We start from the raw sequence: 15,471 nt of genomic DNA, 5'->3' as shown, positions 1-15,471 counted from the left end.
CTGTAGGAAGCCTTGAGTGTGTGAGGGTCATGTGTGTTGACATGAGCTACCATGTTAAGGACATCAGAGCCTCCTCAGACCCATGGGGAGATGACAAAGCCTCCCCATGCCTGCAGTGAGGTCCAGAGGGAAATGGCAAAGCCTTCCCTTCTGGTCTGTGTGTGGATGTTGATAGTGTGTGCAGAAAATGTCCACCATGGCTTTCTCCCCGCTGGATATTTATAGCCTGAAGGCTGTTCCATGTAGAGACTACCCATACTGACATTAGCTAAACCTGTCTCCTTGATCCAGCTGTACGCTGTAAGCCCCACCTCCATGTTCAGCCGTATGTAACAGTCCCTGCTTCCCTGTACAACTCTACGTAATAAACACTCTGAGCTTCCAGGGTGCTGTGGTTTCTCCATGTGAGAGCCCAGACCGCCCAATCCCCAGTATTCATATGTCATGTGAAAGGGACTATTGGGGGGGGCGGGGAGGAAGAGAGTCTGCAAGAGACAGGGAGGGAGGGAGGGAAGACAGTGAGGAGACCGATAAGAACAAAATGTAATGACATACATTGGTACAAATGTTACAATGAAGCTCATTATTTTGTATTCTATCGTAAAGTTGAAATCAGAATATTAAAAAAGAAAGACCCTCAATTTTGAGTATTATGAGTGAAGAACTAAATCAAACAGCTTAGAGAAAAGCACCACACTCAAGGGAGGCTTGAGAGGAGACTGCGAAGGTGTAGCCAGATGTAGTAGGAGAAAACGGAGAAGCGGGAGGGAAGGAGAGGAAGAAAAGCATGTTAGAAATTGGTGCGGGGTGGGGGTGGGGGTTAGGGATGAGGGTGGCCAACAGTGTCAAGGCTGCAGAGAGCCCAGGTGATAATAATGCATTATATATATATATATATATATATATATATATATATATATATATATATATATATTATTTATATTAAACTGAGACGTGAACTTAGTTACAAGGACAGTAGTGGGGTGAGTCGGAGCGGCTGGGGCTGAGGTTGACCACACAGGCAAGAGACACATGGGGCTACAACACCTCTTCACAGAAATGGAGGGAAGAGATTAGGGTGGGATGGGTGGGACGCAGCTTAAAAAGTAGACAGGAGTAAGGAGCTGGAACACGCTGATGTGATGGAGCCAACTGGAAGGGAGAGGTAAAGGAAGGGTGGGGTCCTGAGCCAGAAGCTAAGAACAAGTCAGAGGATTTATTTAGCCTTCAATACCGAGACCACTTGTCCCTCTTCATAAAAAAATGGCCAAAGGGATCAGGTGTGAGACACCTGCTTTTGTACCTTGAACATGACCTGAGGTGAAACTTTGGTACATAGTAGGAGGCAGTGAATCCATGAAAAAAAATTTCTATGTATCTTAGAGTTAGGCGTCTATGCCATTGATTTGGAAAGATATGAAGCTATTTTATTCCATGTATCTTTCAATGTTTAGAGTCAAAGACTATAGAAAAGGCCTTACTATGTGACATCTTGCCAAAGTTATATTTTAAAAGCCATACTGAGTCCACTCCAAAGACAGTGAATTCAGTACTACATCTTGCAGCATTAATACGAGAGAGAGAGAGAGAGAGAGAGAGAGAGAGAGAGAGAGAGAGAGAGAGAGAGAGAGAGAGATTTCAAAGGGGGCTATGCTGACTGCGTTTTACCAGAAAAGATTTCAAAAGCATAACCTAATACCTGCTTAGAAAGGTCTGAAAACTGAGGTTACACAGCTTGAACAGACCACTTTAATCAGCTTCCCAAGTGTACTCAAAACCAGTTTATAGATATGAACGGTTATCTTCATAAAGTGCCACCTAAAATTTCAAAATGAATTGCCAGAGCCATGTATTTTGCCCTTGGCCTTCTTGTAAAGGAGTCACTCTTCTGTCCCTAGGCTCTGCCTCCCCAATAGCCACTTAGTAATAGATTAGGGCCAGAACTGGAGGCCCTTGAAATAAAGCAAAAGACAGCTTTGCATGTTAATTAGTTTGGGGAAGTCCACAGGATAGCCTCAACATCTTGGCTCTTGGCTCTTTTTGTGTGTGTGTGTGGGGGGGGGGTGTCTGGTAGAAAATATCTTCTTAAACACAGCCCCATCGCCGGCGACACTTGGGCAGCTCACCTTGGACTCCAGGCTTATATGAGTTAGTGTCTCATAACTGGTGTCTCTCTGAAATGTCACTGCGGATTTCACTGTAAGAATGCTGCTCAATATGGCAAGGCTTGTGTTTCCAAAAACCGGAAGGATGCAGGTGGAGAGTCAAAGCATCCATTTGTGTACCTACCTGGGAGGAGAGGGAGACTCAGCCACAGAGCTTAAAAGGAAACTTACATCTTAAAAACCATGTTGAGAGCGTCCGTCAGTGACTTTGAAAACAACATGGAGGGGAAAAAAAAAAAAAAAAAAAAGCTAAATCCTGACAACCTTCACTCTGTCTTTTTGCACAGACATACTCGGCTCTTCCCCCTTTGGGAGGCAAGGTGAGTTTTTCTTGTTTGGTTTTTAAGCATCTTCTCGCCCAAGAAACCATCCAGCATGAGGAAAACCCGAGGCGCTATTTTTTAATCTGGGCACAGAAATCTACAGAGCTGGAGCTATGATCCTACTCATGCCAGCACATCTGTCTGGTCGAGGCTGAGGGTCCCACAGCCAGGCACAGCAGCTGGAGGGCAGCTATGCGGTGCTGTTCGTGGTGCTGAAGCTCCTTCAGGTGCGAGGCTGCAACCCACCCACAGGCACTGGGGTGGGGGTGGGGCGCAGTGAGGGTCCTGGCTGGGGTGGATTTCAGGAAACTTTGAAAAGAGTCGCATCTCATAGAGCTACAGCCAGCTCCACCCTTGGGCTTCAAGTCTACCTCACTGGCTCAGGTCTCTGCCTTTCTCGTCCTGGCTCTCACCATTATCCCCTTCTCTCTGGTCTCCTTTATAATGTTTTGCCTTTGCACATCCCTGGTGCCATGGACTGTGCCTTTCTTCTTCCACAGGTAGCCACTTCTCTTTTGTCTCACTCGAATTTCTTGTTTTCTCTGCCACCCCACCCTAAACCCCACCCAGCTGAGCAGGATAGTGTTAACCACAACGGCTCCTCCACGGGCCAAGACCTCACTCCAGGCAGAACTGTTCTTTGGTTTCTCCTTGGCAATGCATTAGAAGAAGCAGAGACTGGAGGCTCCAATGAGCATGGAGAGGTCCCCTTAGGACATATCTAGGAAGGCAGTGTTTGCAGCGGACAGCAGTGTGGAAGGTAAGGCATGGAACACTGATACTAGAAAGGAAGTGAAGGAACGGGGTTTGACCTTGGGTGAGGTGAGGTGAAATACACAACTGATCAGAGACTCCCAGAAGGTGAAACTGTAGTTACTAGTGTCTGTGTGGCAAGTCTTAGCTCTGTTCCTGCTCCAATTCGTACCTTCTGTTTGATTCAAGTAACGTATCCATACTGTATTTCTGCTAAAAGCATTGTGTGCACAATTCTATTTGCTGTAATGCACGGTAATGGAGGGAACATAAATAGAATAGAGAGGGTTAGTGGGGGAGGGTGTGTATGTGTGTGTGTGTGTGTGTGTGTGTGTGTGTGTGTGTGTGGTGTGCTCACTCACTCACGCATGCGCATACACGCTGGTGTTCAGATCAAAACTGTTTAATCAGCAATAACATGATTCAGCAGTTGGGAAAATGTAAACAAGTGGTAAAACTACTAGCTTTGGTGAAAACCCTGGAAGGGCCCAAAAGGCTATGCCAAACTCCAAGGAAGGGCGAAGCCAGCAAGATGCTCTCTCCCTTGGACTAGGGGCAGAGGCTGGTTCCACCAGCAGATGACTAGTGTGACCTCTGGCTTTTGCAGCACACACACATTTGGGATGGGGTTAATGGCACTTTGCAGGGAGCTTCAACTGAGTAAACAAAAACAAGCCTTACCCTGTTCTAATGGATCACATTATTCCAAGGCCTAAGCCTTCACCCAGGCCCCTGCAGCTGCTCCGCAGGTCAGGCTACCAATAAAGCAATTAGCCAATGAGAAAACTCTTCTTCCCGGAGGGGGACTCTGGGGTTTTGCTGCAGTTGTTGCGCCTTGCTTTGGGTTTTTAAACAGGCAACCCAAGTCAATCGAGCCTCCTTACATCAGGCTCCAGGATAAGGACGGTGACATTGTGTGTTTGCTAAGAGTGATAGTTTCGGGGGCTAGTCCTTGTCCAGCACAGCCTAGAGAGCCAACTGCTTCCTGTTCAATTAATCTGAACCATAGCTGAACTCTGCCCTTTGAACTCACTCAGCAGATAAATACATTAGCTCACCTAAGGAATCATTAATATTTTTCAATCACATAAAACAAACACAAGTGTACAAAAACAACCCAAGAGATAACCAATTGAGAATAATCCATGTGCCACATTGAAAAAAAAAATCACGAATGGAGTTACGGAGCAAAAAGGGCCAGGAAAAAAAAAAAAAAAAGGATGGGATTGTGCCAATAGTTCAAAGGACAAAGGGACTTTCATTTTCATATCCGCAAGCCAGAGGAACACTAAGCCATATGTAGCAACTTCCATTTCACCTACATTGCTCTGCGGGAAACCCTGTATTTCATTCTTAAGCTGGATTCTACTGCTTCCATCAGAGCTCGTGGCTCTAAGCCCCACTTAAGTGGTTTTGGCATCCATGGTCTTATATGGAGTCAAAGATATTGCATTTGTAGGGACAATTCTAGTCTTGATTTCCTACAAACAAACCAAAATAATTATTGTGGCCTCAATAGTGCTTTTACACGAACCAGTTTAAATGAGCCAGGTTAGTGGTTTGGTTGAAATAACCTTACATTAGGAAATGATGTTCCTAAGACACTGCTAGTCTATGCATAGAAACTGATTTTCATTTGTGGGAAAATGCGGGGTGGGGGGGGGGGGAGAAAGATGCTAAATGCATCTAATTTATCTTTATCTCTGCATGTCATCTCAGAATGATCAAAACATGCCCAGCTGTGTCACTATACATTTCAGTCTGATTTAATTTCACTTCCCACAATTCTGCCTCCCGACCCCTCCCTCCCCTTTCATTCCCCCCTTTTCATTTTTTGTTTGGCTTGGAATGTGGGCTTAATGCCCAGCTATCCTAGATGAGAACACTTAGAGGAATATCATAAGCACGAAGGGTAAATCTATTGAACGAGGGTCTTTAACTATGTGGTTTCCTTAAAGGGAAAGGTTGGATCAATGGGATCAATATGAAAGGTTTCCCTGGCCCTGCATAAAAGGGTAAGGGCCTCTCTTTTCACTGGTTTAACTTTACTCTCTGACAAATGCAAATCAATGGATCTGTGTTTACAACAGATTCCCTAACAGACTCGGCTTGGGCAAAACCCAAAGCCTCACCCCAGGAGGTGGGGAAACCAAGCTGCCCTAGGGAGATGCTGTAGGGAAGAATGGGGAATGTCCACATCTAGAACCCCCTGCCTGTGTGACCTCTCCAAAGAGGGGAGTAAGATGCAGGACAGACAGATTCCTTTAAGAATGTCCAGGAAACACAAAGCTCATGTGCTGGGATCTGGTGAGCCGGTCAATCTAGCTTCCTATCAATATAGATCTAAGAGGCCGGCTGCACAGAAGCTTGTACTGAGATGTCTGCAACTAGAGAGGCTGAACACTTGAGCCCCGTGAGTGCTCATTTTGCCCCTTCTGAGGTGGTAACCGGGTCTTCTTAGTAATGACAAGCCACAGAGATGGTGGGTTCTTTCCCCATAATTGTACCTTTCCCTTTAAAAATGTGACACCTTCCAGAAATCACACAATTTCAAGTCAATACCGGTTACAGAGAAATTATTTTTCTTCCTCCAGGAGAAAGTATATGTATATTTGATTACAGGAGCAGAAGTCCAATGCTGATTAAATTACACTGGAGGTGTGCTTCCAACCCAAACAAAGTCTGCTTTTTCCAGAAAGAGTAATGGATCCTCAAGTGGTGAGAGGCACCAAGGAGGAATGCAGAGCCTCCTGGCCCTCTGGGAAAATCTGTGTGGAATTTTTATTCCTAGCAAGTGCCCACAGTTTCTAGGAATCCTACTTTCCAAGTGAGACAATCTCTGTCTCTGTGCCTTCCAGGAATCACACGTCTGGGATAGCCAGTCAACCTTTCCCTGACTCCTACTTCCCTACCCCAACCCACCGGGTGTGGTCTTGACCATCACTGTTTGGCCTGATACTTGGGAAACATCTCCCTCAAGGGTGCTGAGGTTGGTTGAAGGGAAGGCTGGACTGAAGAGCAGTGGTATTGTCTCTCACCAGGAGGAAGCTGCTCTGTCTCCTCTGCACCAGACAGACTGAAGGACCGCACAGGACTTCTTTTGGGACACTCAGCCCAGGAAGGGGAGTTCCTCCTCTGCAGGAAATGGCATTGGGCGGGGAGAAAGGAGTCCCCAGAAGGGTGAAGGTAAATACTACCCAGAGAGTGTGCAGATGAAGTTGAAGTCCAAAGGTGCCCCTATCTCCTCCTCTTCCCCAGGGCCATTTATCCAGATAATTATTTCTATTTACGCCTTCCTTTGGCAAGAACCCAGAAACTGAATCTCTCTGTTTTTCCTATGAGGCTTCCTTTCTCTAGGGATCCCCAGGATGATACCACTTTTTGCAAAGATATTTTCTGACAACCCTTACCACTAGCTGTGAACTACAGGGTATTTTCTTCCCAAGGGCTCTCCTCCTCTATTCTCTGGTCTGCTGTGCAAGTGGATATTTTAAACGGAGAGAAGCCGAAGAGAGGTGGTCATCAAATAAATTCCTGGAAAGCAGATCTAGGGTCCTGGGCTCTCTGAACGGTCCTGACTTAAGAATGGAACTATTGCTAAGACATTGTGGGAACAAAGAGAATGTGGAACAATCAATTTAATCCCCACCCTATACCTCTCATCAGGAATCCTGCTGTTTAGATTCTAAATGGGGTGGGGATAATCTGAGACTCCCACTCAACAAAGGCTTACTCAGTTCTCCTAGAGGGGAAGGAATCTATCCTCCAGAGCTTGTGGGTAGTGGGCCAGTTGCCTTCCACTCCAAAAGGAAGCCATCTATGATTATCAGGGTATCTGGTGACCACATGGCTTTTAGGGAATAGGGTACTTTGTGGTCTGCAAAACTAAGGTGTTCTGCGGGGCTCCCTTGTTTTAAGGGAAGTCCCTGGTGGAAAGATAAGAAATAACCACTTGCTTGTTCCCACATTTCAAAGCAGAACACAAGATTTATATCTCTCCCCACCCCTTTGTGGAGAAAGTAGGAAAACACCCTTTCGAAGGAAAATATTAGTTTTCTCATAATTATATGTAATTACAAACAACTGAAACAGCTCTTGCCCTCTCTCTAGTAAATTCACCTCAATGCTTCTTCTCAAAGAGCAAGCCATCATTTTGCAAGGAAAGGGATTACCAGTGTAGCTCTTCCCCCTCCCGGCTAGACGAAAAGGAAAAGTTCTAGAGTTTTTTTTTTTTTTAATCTGGCAGATTCAATGTGTCTCAGAGCAACAACTCCCCTCCACACACACACACACGCACACGCACACGCACACGCACACGCGCGCACACCATGGAAGAGCTTGTGGCCTCAGAGTCAGGTGGTAAAGTGTGGGGCGGGTGTTCTCCTAAAATCCCTTGCCCAAGATCGCGGCCACTTCAAGGCAGAAAGACAAGCTCCTCCAACTAGCTGACCCAGCTGGGCCACCGCAGAGCGGGCTATACTGAGGGGTGAAGCCCAGGCGTTTGTTACTGAGGCTGAGTTTAACAGTCCAACTAACACATCGATGCAAAGTCTTAAAGTAGGACTTTCAGTGTTGAAACCTGTAAGGACCGGGTTGCGGGGAAGCGCGCGCGGGGGCGTAGGAGGGGGGGGAAGCATACGCGGATCATTAAAGCGCGACGTTCGCAGGCAGCTTTAGACACATTCCTTCTATCGAGAACGAATTTCAAAATTAAGAGAGAACACGAACCCGTTGGACCAAGTACTACGGTGTCCAGGGTAGGGAGAACCGAGGCACCCTTTTGTGCCACCGGCCACCAACTGAATCACTCCAGGGAGTGCAGAGCGTGTACTGTGTGCGCACAGGGTAGGGGAGAGGGCTCAGAAGTCCTGCGCGAGGCTGAGAAAACCTTAGCAAGAATGGAGCTGGCTCCGCTGGCTACTCGTGGGAGGAGTTGCGGTCAGACCTGAGAACCTGGCCCAGCTGGCGAAGTGGCGTGGCCTGAGCGCCAGGGATCCTGGGCACTGGCGAGCGTTCTTCTGGGAAGAGTACGCTGCGCCGCCGTCGGACTTACTGGAAACGCGCCGGATCAGGTTCCAGATCAATGAAATCTGGGTCCACACGTTTACGTTATTGTTGCCAGCATTAATGCTCTTTTAATCTTCTAAACATTATCAGCATCGATCTCCCTCCGTATACACATTTGTTTGAGAAAGTGACATAACCACACGGTGGAAAAGCCTGGAATAAAAATAAATGCGCGGCCCCTCTAATCCACCGTTCCCGGCGGCCTTGGAATACTCCTGGAGCTCGGATTCACTCAGCTCCCTCGCGTCCCGCCTCCTCCGCAAGCTCCTGCCGTTCTCAATCTGTGTTAGGAAGGCGTTCTTTGAGGACTAGGGACTTGAAGCACGGACGCCGGTAGTGAGCTTTTCAGTTATTAATCGGATCAGCCAGCAGGCTAACCGATCAGTCTGTTCTGCACGGACGTGTGTAAGGTTTGGCCTCCCGGCTCGGCTCGAGTCCCGGAACTAAGTCCCCGGGAGTGGCGGGGCCCCAGGTTGGAGAAACAAGATGGTGGGGAAGGCTGGGTGGGGAACAGAAGAAGGAAGAAGTGGAGGCCCTCTCCCAGTCCTTCAGTTTAGCAAAAACCGCGTCATCTAAAAACCTGTAGCTCGCGGCTGGAGACGCGCAGGTAAGTGTGCCTGGGCAGAAGCCATAGGCCAGTCAGTGCTCCGACCATACCACTACGGCGGCCGTCAAGTGAGTCTGACGACGTCGGGCTGGTTAAGGGTCTTAGACTACCTGAACTGAGCGGGCTCCATCCTGACTGTCTGGGAGGCGGGGGGCGGCGGCTGCTTTCTGGAGAAGGCCACATTGTCTTCCCGCAGTTGGCACTACTGCCCGGCTCTGGGAGGGCCAATCTCAGAGGCCGGCGCCCAGGAGGCAGAGAAACCTCAGCTAGGAAAGTAATAGCAGCCACGCTATTGTTTTCCTGCGTGGGGGAAAAAATAAACCCTCATCTTTAAAGTCTCGGTTTTCCTCCACCTGGCAATGAACTCAGGTTTCCCCCGAGCTCTCCAGGACCCTCCTAGTTTGCTTTTGTGCGCGGTACAGAAGGCCCTTGATGATCAAAGCCCTAGAAAGTGTGCTCAAACCTGCGAGAGTTTGTCCTCAGGCCGGGATAATAAGAACCACCCAGCGGGATCCCGTCTTGGGCCACTCCCAGCCGATTGGGCGGGTTGCAAACCCTTGCTGTTCTCACCACCCAGCGCTGGTAGAGTTCCTTTCTCTGACTTCTATGTTGGGACAATCCAAACTTCCCCAGCATCCTCCCCGGTCCTCTCTAGAGTAACCAGGACTTGGCTGTGACTGCATGGGCAGGCTGGAAGATCAAGTCTTCGGGTGACTGGGATGTACTTGACCTAAAGGTAGAGCTTGAATATGGTGGCCAAATCAAAGGTTTCCACTCGGAGTCCCTCCAATCCTGTCCAGATGGGTCTCAAAATGATAAAGAGTGGAGAGAGAGAGAGAGAGAGAGAGAGAGAGAGAGAGAGAGAGAGAGAGAGAGAGAGAGAGAGAGAGAGAGAGTGAGAATGAGAATGAACAACGATAATGTGAATGAGTGGCCGGAAGTGGCCCCAGATCGTGTAGGTGCTGGGCTGGGAAGGCCATCCCGGGGAGTCGCTGGCTTGCTTAACCCCAGGGTCCCAAAGGCCTGGGCCCCGGCTGCTTCCCAGCGGGGTTTCCCATCGATCAATAACAATCAAAAGGCCTCCCTTTTCTCCTCTGTGTGCTTCTGTTCCCTACTCTGCTGAGCACATAATACCTATTTACTTGTCCCAGCTTCTGCCGCAGTGTCTGAAGAGACTGATCTACTGACCCCGTACTGAAAAGCCTCCCGTGTGATAATAACCACTCGACACACTTGTAGTTGCTGATAAAACGGCGAGATAAAAAGGCGAAGACTCTTGTCCCTTTTCACCTAGGGTAATAAAAACAGACTCACATTTACATGTTTGAGCAAGGCCGGGTCCTCGGCGCACTTCCCCTTCGGCGGCGTCCCCCGCCGAAAATCACTCTACGTGGTCTGTGGTCTGGAAGGCTGGCCTCTCTCTAGGAGCCACCCGGCCACTCTCCAGGAGTTTGAGGCTGAAGCCCCAGGTACCACACTCTTCCTCGTGCAGCCGCAGCGAGATCTCATAGCACGGCGAGGCTTAACTTTCAAGACCGACGCAGGCAGAACGCTAGCGTTTTCCAACGGCCTTGTGCTTAGCCCGACCGGCGTGAGGGGGCGGCAGCGCTCCGAGATGGGCCAGGGAAGAAACAGCTGTCATCCAGCCTTTTACTGTACCCCAAAGAGCAGCTGCCAAGTTCCTTCCAGCCCCCAAGCGCTGGAAGCCAGCCGAGGCTGGAGACCCCTTGGAGCTAGCGCCTCCTGTATTGGGGAGAGGGGAGTCTAAAACAAAGAGTTGCTACATGGGAGCTGCCGCCAGGCCTCCAGCTCTCACAGCTTTGTCTTTGCTAGGGGCCAGGAGCAAATCTGAGGAAAATGTAGGAGAGGATGAAGAATAAACTAACCGAGAGAGAAAAAAGAGAGAGAGAGAGAAAGTCGACTTCGAACTCCAGAAGTGTCCTCAGCCCACTGATTTTGACTGGAGGTCTCTGGATCAAATCTCGTTTTTGTTTTGTTTTGTTTTGTTTTTTTTCTTTTGGTTTTTGTTTGGTTGTTTACCCTTTTAGATTGATAGGGGAGGTTACTGAGCAGTGAACAAAATCCAACGGTAGCCAGAGGAGGCGGAAACGCCTCCTCCTCCGATGTAGTGACCTAGTCCTGCTAGGCAACCATAGGATGCACCCGACAAAAGTCCTGGGGGACGAGTGGACACCTGAGCTAGCAGATCCAGAGCACCAGTGAGCAGTGAGGGCCTGATTCAGACCCCTCGAGCCTCAATGCGGGCTTTATGCAAATTAAGGCCAACACTAATTGTTCTAGAGCACCAAGCTTTTCTGAGAAGTCACCCAGCCGGGCTTGCAGCTGGGTATTGTATGTCCTCACCAGTGGGAGGTCTGGACACCTTGCTTGCCCGTCTGGGTCCGCTGTTCAGGCCTGGGGGTAGAGCAGTCGTGGCACTCGGGAAGAGGGGTCTGCGTGCAACACAAAAGCCCGCAACTGAGTCAGCCGCAGCCTGGGCTGCGTCTTTCGGTCTTGCCCCCACCGCCCACACCGGAGGTTTCAGTGTTCCTAGAACAATAGAGGGCTGTACCTCGCCTCTCGGCCGCTAGAGGAGGCACAGAGAGCTGGTGCCCGCTCCAGAACAATGTAACCCGCGCGTTGACCGGTCCCCTGCCGCGGGCTGCTAGCCCTCCCCGCCACGCCGCTCCGCGTGCAATCAGCGCCCGCTTAATGCAAAGGCGGAGCTTCCAGCTTGCCGTGGCCAAGAAGCATTAACTAACTCGCATCTTAATTTCTCAGCACCTCTTTCTGAGAGCTTAACCTCTCTTGGAGTCCTGTCAAACCTCAGCAAACCCTGGCAAAGGCTTGTAGCCCAGCAAGGGCTGCAGGCCAGTGAGCCAAGGAGCTCCTTACTCTGGTGTCTCTTTCCAAAGCGATGAATGCGACAGCCTCAACCTTCGTCTTTGCACCCTCTTTCCTGTAGTCAGTGACACCAGAGTCAGCCAGACTCCGCTCTTTTGGTGGGTCATAAAGTCCTTGGGCTAACACCCAAAGCCTCAGATAGGTTCTGGAAGCGGTGTTGTATCCTGGGCGTTAGTTCCCAAGCGCCGCAAGGGTGTCTCCTGCCCGTGACCAAAGAAGTTTGCCTGCTTTGGTGGGCAGGAGAGGAGTGAAGAACTTTTTCTTTTCTAAGGAGCAAACCCCGCTAACAGTCAAAAGCATCTACATTAGGAGACTAGGCACCCTGGAAAACGGAAATGTGTTGTCCTAAGAAAGTTCAAGTACACCGGTTTTGGCTAACCGCGGCTCTCGAAAAGCAGGGCTTCTCGAGGACACCAGGAGCCCCGATCCCGCCTCCCACTGTAGGAGGAGGGGAAAGGTCAGCACACTGATAAGCGGACACATGAATGGGAGGGGGCAATGAGAACTCAGAGGCAATGAGTGAGAAAACAAGAGAAGGAAAAAGGAAGGGGAGAGAAATAAGGGGGGAAAGAGAAAGTGAAAACGGAAGGAAAAGAAAGAGAAGGAAGGGGACGTATACAGGAGAGAAGGGGCACACAGCTGAAGACCAGAACCCGCGCACGGACCAGCCCTACAAGCACGCGGGTGCAGTTTCCCCAGCAGCCTGGCTGCCGGCTGCCCCTGAGCTTACCTGCCAGGCGTAAGGCAGACATGCGCTGGAACTCGGGCTCCTGCAGCCACTTCCACATCCTGCGGAAGGTCTCCCGGCCAGATTTGAGTTTACTCCAGGGTTTGGGATTCCGGAGCAGGTCGGAGAGAGTCCCCTGAGAGCGGCATAGAACCCTCTGTGCGAAGATCGCCTGTGGGATGCTGTAGCGCTTCAGCTCGGCGGTGATCCGCTGGGCCACCTCTTTGGTGTTGATCTCCTCCAGCTGTCCCGACGTGGCCACCTGCGAACCCGAGGAGGACGACGGGGGCCGCTCGCGGCTGGGAGCCAGCACTGGCCCATGGGACTGAGTGTGGCCCGGGTGGTGTAAGCCATTGAGGTGAGACATCATGGCCGCAGGCGGGGTGCCCAGGCCTCGGGACAGGTGTTGCTCACCGCGGGTCAGCATGGCAGTGTGGTGCGCGTCGAAATTGGGGCTGAGCATTTTGTCGTGGCCCGGCGGACCATAGTTGGGCAGGCTCTGCTGAGCGTTGTGAAGGCCACCCAGTCCGTTGCCCAGCGGGGTGGCAGCCAGCGGAGACAGGCTCTGGCTCATACTAGGCATCTCCTTGTAAGGGCTGTAAAGGTTGTTCATGGACGGAAGCCCGCGCTCGTCGCGCATGAGGGTGAAGCTGCCACTGACGTTGCCCGACAGACGCTGATGGTGATGGTGGTGGTGGTGGTGGTGGTGAGGGTGGTGGTGAGGGTGCGGGTGGTGGAACTTGTCTGACACCGTGGAGATGGGTGGCAGCGGCTGGAGCGGCGTCAGCGTCGTGTAGGTATTGCTCATGCCCATGCCTGGCGGGGACGAGTCGCAGGACATACTCATGGCGTGGTGCAGCGGGATGGAGAGCTCAGGCCGGTAGTCGCTGCCGTCCAGGATCGAGGCCATACTGGTGACCATGGCCGAGCGCGACGCCGCGGCTGCCGCCGCCGCCGCGGTGCCCAGCTCCTGATGCGCGGTTGGCGGCGGCGGCGGGCCACGCAGCGAGCCAGCAGCGCCGCGGCCCGCGTGGTGGGGGCTGGGGCTGGCCAGCAGCTCCTGCTCATGGCCCGGGCCCCCGCCCCCGCCCCCTCCGCCCCCGCCGCCGCCCCCGCCGCTGCCGCCGCCGACCGGCCCGTGCAAAGTGCCCAGACTTTCCATTGTCAGCTCCGGGTTCATGGCGCAGCCTTCTAGGTCTTTGGTGAGGCATCGATAGGCGGTGTAGGCAGCCTTCATTCAGTCCATCGGGCCCGGGGGCGGTGGGAGCGGCGGGGGCTGCCGGCGGGCTGGCTAGGCACGCGTGGCGTGGTTCGGCCACGGGGCTCGGGGGGCGGGCGTGCGAGTGCGGGAGTGTGTGCCGGGGCGTGCGTGCGGGTGTGTGCCCCGGGCTGCGGGCGGGCGCGCCCGGGGTGGGGGTGGGGTGGGGGCGGACAGGGCGTGCGTGCGGGAGAGGGGAGGGGGTAGGGAAGGAGGGAGGGATCACCGGGCCCCGCCGCTTGTGCGGGCGCGCTGCCTCGCCATGTCCGAGCCCACTCTGGCGCCGACGTCTTCTGTTTGGGTGAGCGGGAGCTGTCCAGAAGGGCTCTGCCGCTTGCCGGAGCAGCCAACCTATCCTCCCGGGCCCGGGGCGGGACCGTGCTCGATGGGCATTAAGAGAAACCAATCCGCGGCAGGAACGGCCTCGGAAGGCAGACCTTCTCGGAGCAGCTGCCAATGGAGGTGGAGGGGGCGGGGCCGAACGTTTCAGGTTTGGCTGACAGCTCGGTTCACCCCCCCCCCCCCATTTTTTTGCTCCTGGAACCAAGCGTCAAGGAGAAGAAGGGAGGAGAAGGGGGGTGCTGGGGAGAGAGAAAGAAGCAAGAGTGCGGGGCACCAAGGGGGGGATTATGTGAGAGATGCCGCTTTCCGCCTCTCCTGGGCAGCTAGCTACAATTTGGGTTGATTGCTTCGGTTTCTTTAGTCTCACCTCAAAGCTTTTCTTCACTCCCCGTAAGCTTGTGGTACGGTAAAAACAAACGCGCGTCTCCTAGCTAGCCACTTCCCGAGAGTCCCTCGCAGGGAGCTAGCAGTCTAGCTTTTAAAATGCAGGCGCTAATGTGTTCTAATGCACGGTAAATTTCCGAGACTGGGATGTGCATAATCTATGGGGGGAACAGCAGCTCGAACGCCTAGGCTGCCTAAGAGCTGCGGCCGGCGGCGGCGGCGGCGGAAGGTTCACACTGACGGCGGCGCAAGCAGCCCTAATGCATGCAAAGTTAACACAATAACATCATTTAATTACTGGGCCAACCCATAAATCTCCCAGTTATGAGGCTTCAGAAGGGCCCTACTAGATTGCAAAACAAAACTAAAATTCCAGAAGCTGCGGTTTCGAGGTGACCAAATGCTTGCTCCTTCAGAGAGCAGGGAAGTGGGGGGGGGGAGAGTGTAGAACTCGTGGGTTTGGGGGCGAAGATTGTTATTACTGATATCCACAGGCCCACAAACTTCTCCTGGGGGCAAGGAGTGTGCAAAATAATGGGGACTGCACCCGCGTTATCTTTCCTCTATCAACACACACACACACACACACACACACACACACACACACACACACACACTCGTACCGCTTATCTCAAATTCTAGAGAGGACCGTCCACCCTAGGTTACTACTGTAGGTAGGTAACGGTCTGCCTCCGCTGGCATTTGCATTTTCAGCTCTGGTTTCTAAAAAGCTCCAAGCCTGGGCTGGGGCACTGACTACGAGGGAGAACGCTCTCTCGAAAGCCAAGCCGTAGCTTTAAAAAGTACACCTTCGTCTTCCTAGAATTCTGGTTGTTTGACAAACCCAGGTCGGGAGGTCGGGGTGGAGGAGGTAGTAATTTCCGCGAACTGTGTGGGGGATGAAGGGTTGTAGAAGACTGCCAGAGAGGCCAACACCCGGC

At 51.9% G+C, this 15,471-nt stretch overlaps 1 protein-coding gene across 1 annotated transcript in view; it reads right to left on the bottom strand.

Moving 5' to 3' along the window:
* The window catches only part of Onecut2 (one cut homeobox 2), a 52,143-nt gene extending 38,209 nt beyond the window's left edge, over window positions 1-13,934 (bottom strand). The window contains exon 1 of the mRNA XM_028856594.2: window positions 12,550-13,934. Coding sequence (XP_028712427.1) covers window positions 12,550-13,783 — 1,234 coding nt within the window. The 5' untranslated portion in view covers window positions 13,784-13,934. The remainder of the gene's footprint in view (window positions 1-12,549) is intronic.
* Between the last annotated feature and the right edge of the window lie 1,537 nt (window positions 13,935-15,471).

The sequence above is a fragment of the Peromyscus leucopus genome, chromosome 19, assembly GCF_004664715.2.
Source record: "Peromyscus leucopus breed LL Stock chromosome 19, UCI_PerLeu_2.1, whole genome shotgun sequence".
NCBI classification, from domain to species: domain Eukaryota; kingdom Metazoa; phylum Chordata; class Mammalia; order Rodentia; family Cricetidae; genus Peromyscus; species Peromyscus leucopus.
This window is presented reverse-complemented; position numbering and strand designations above follow the sequence as displayed.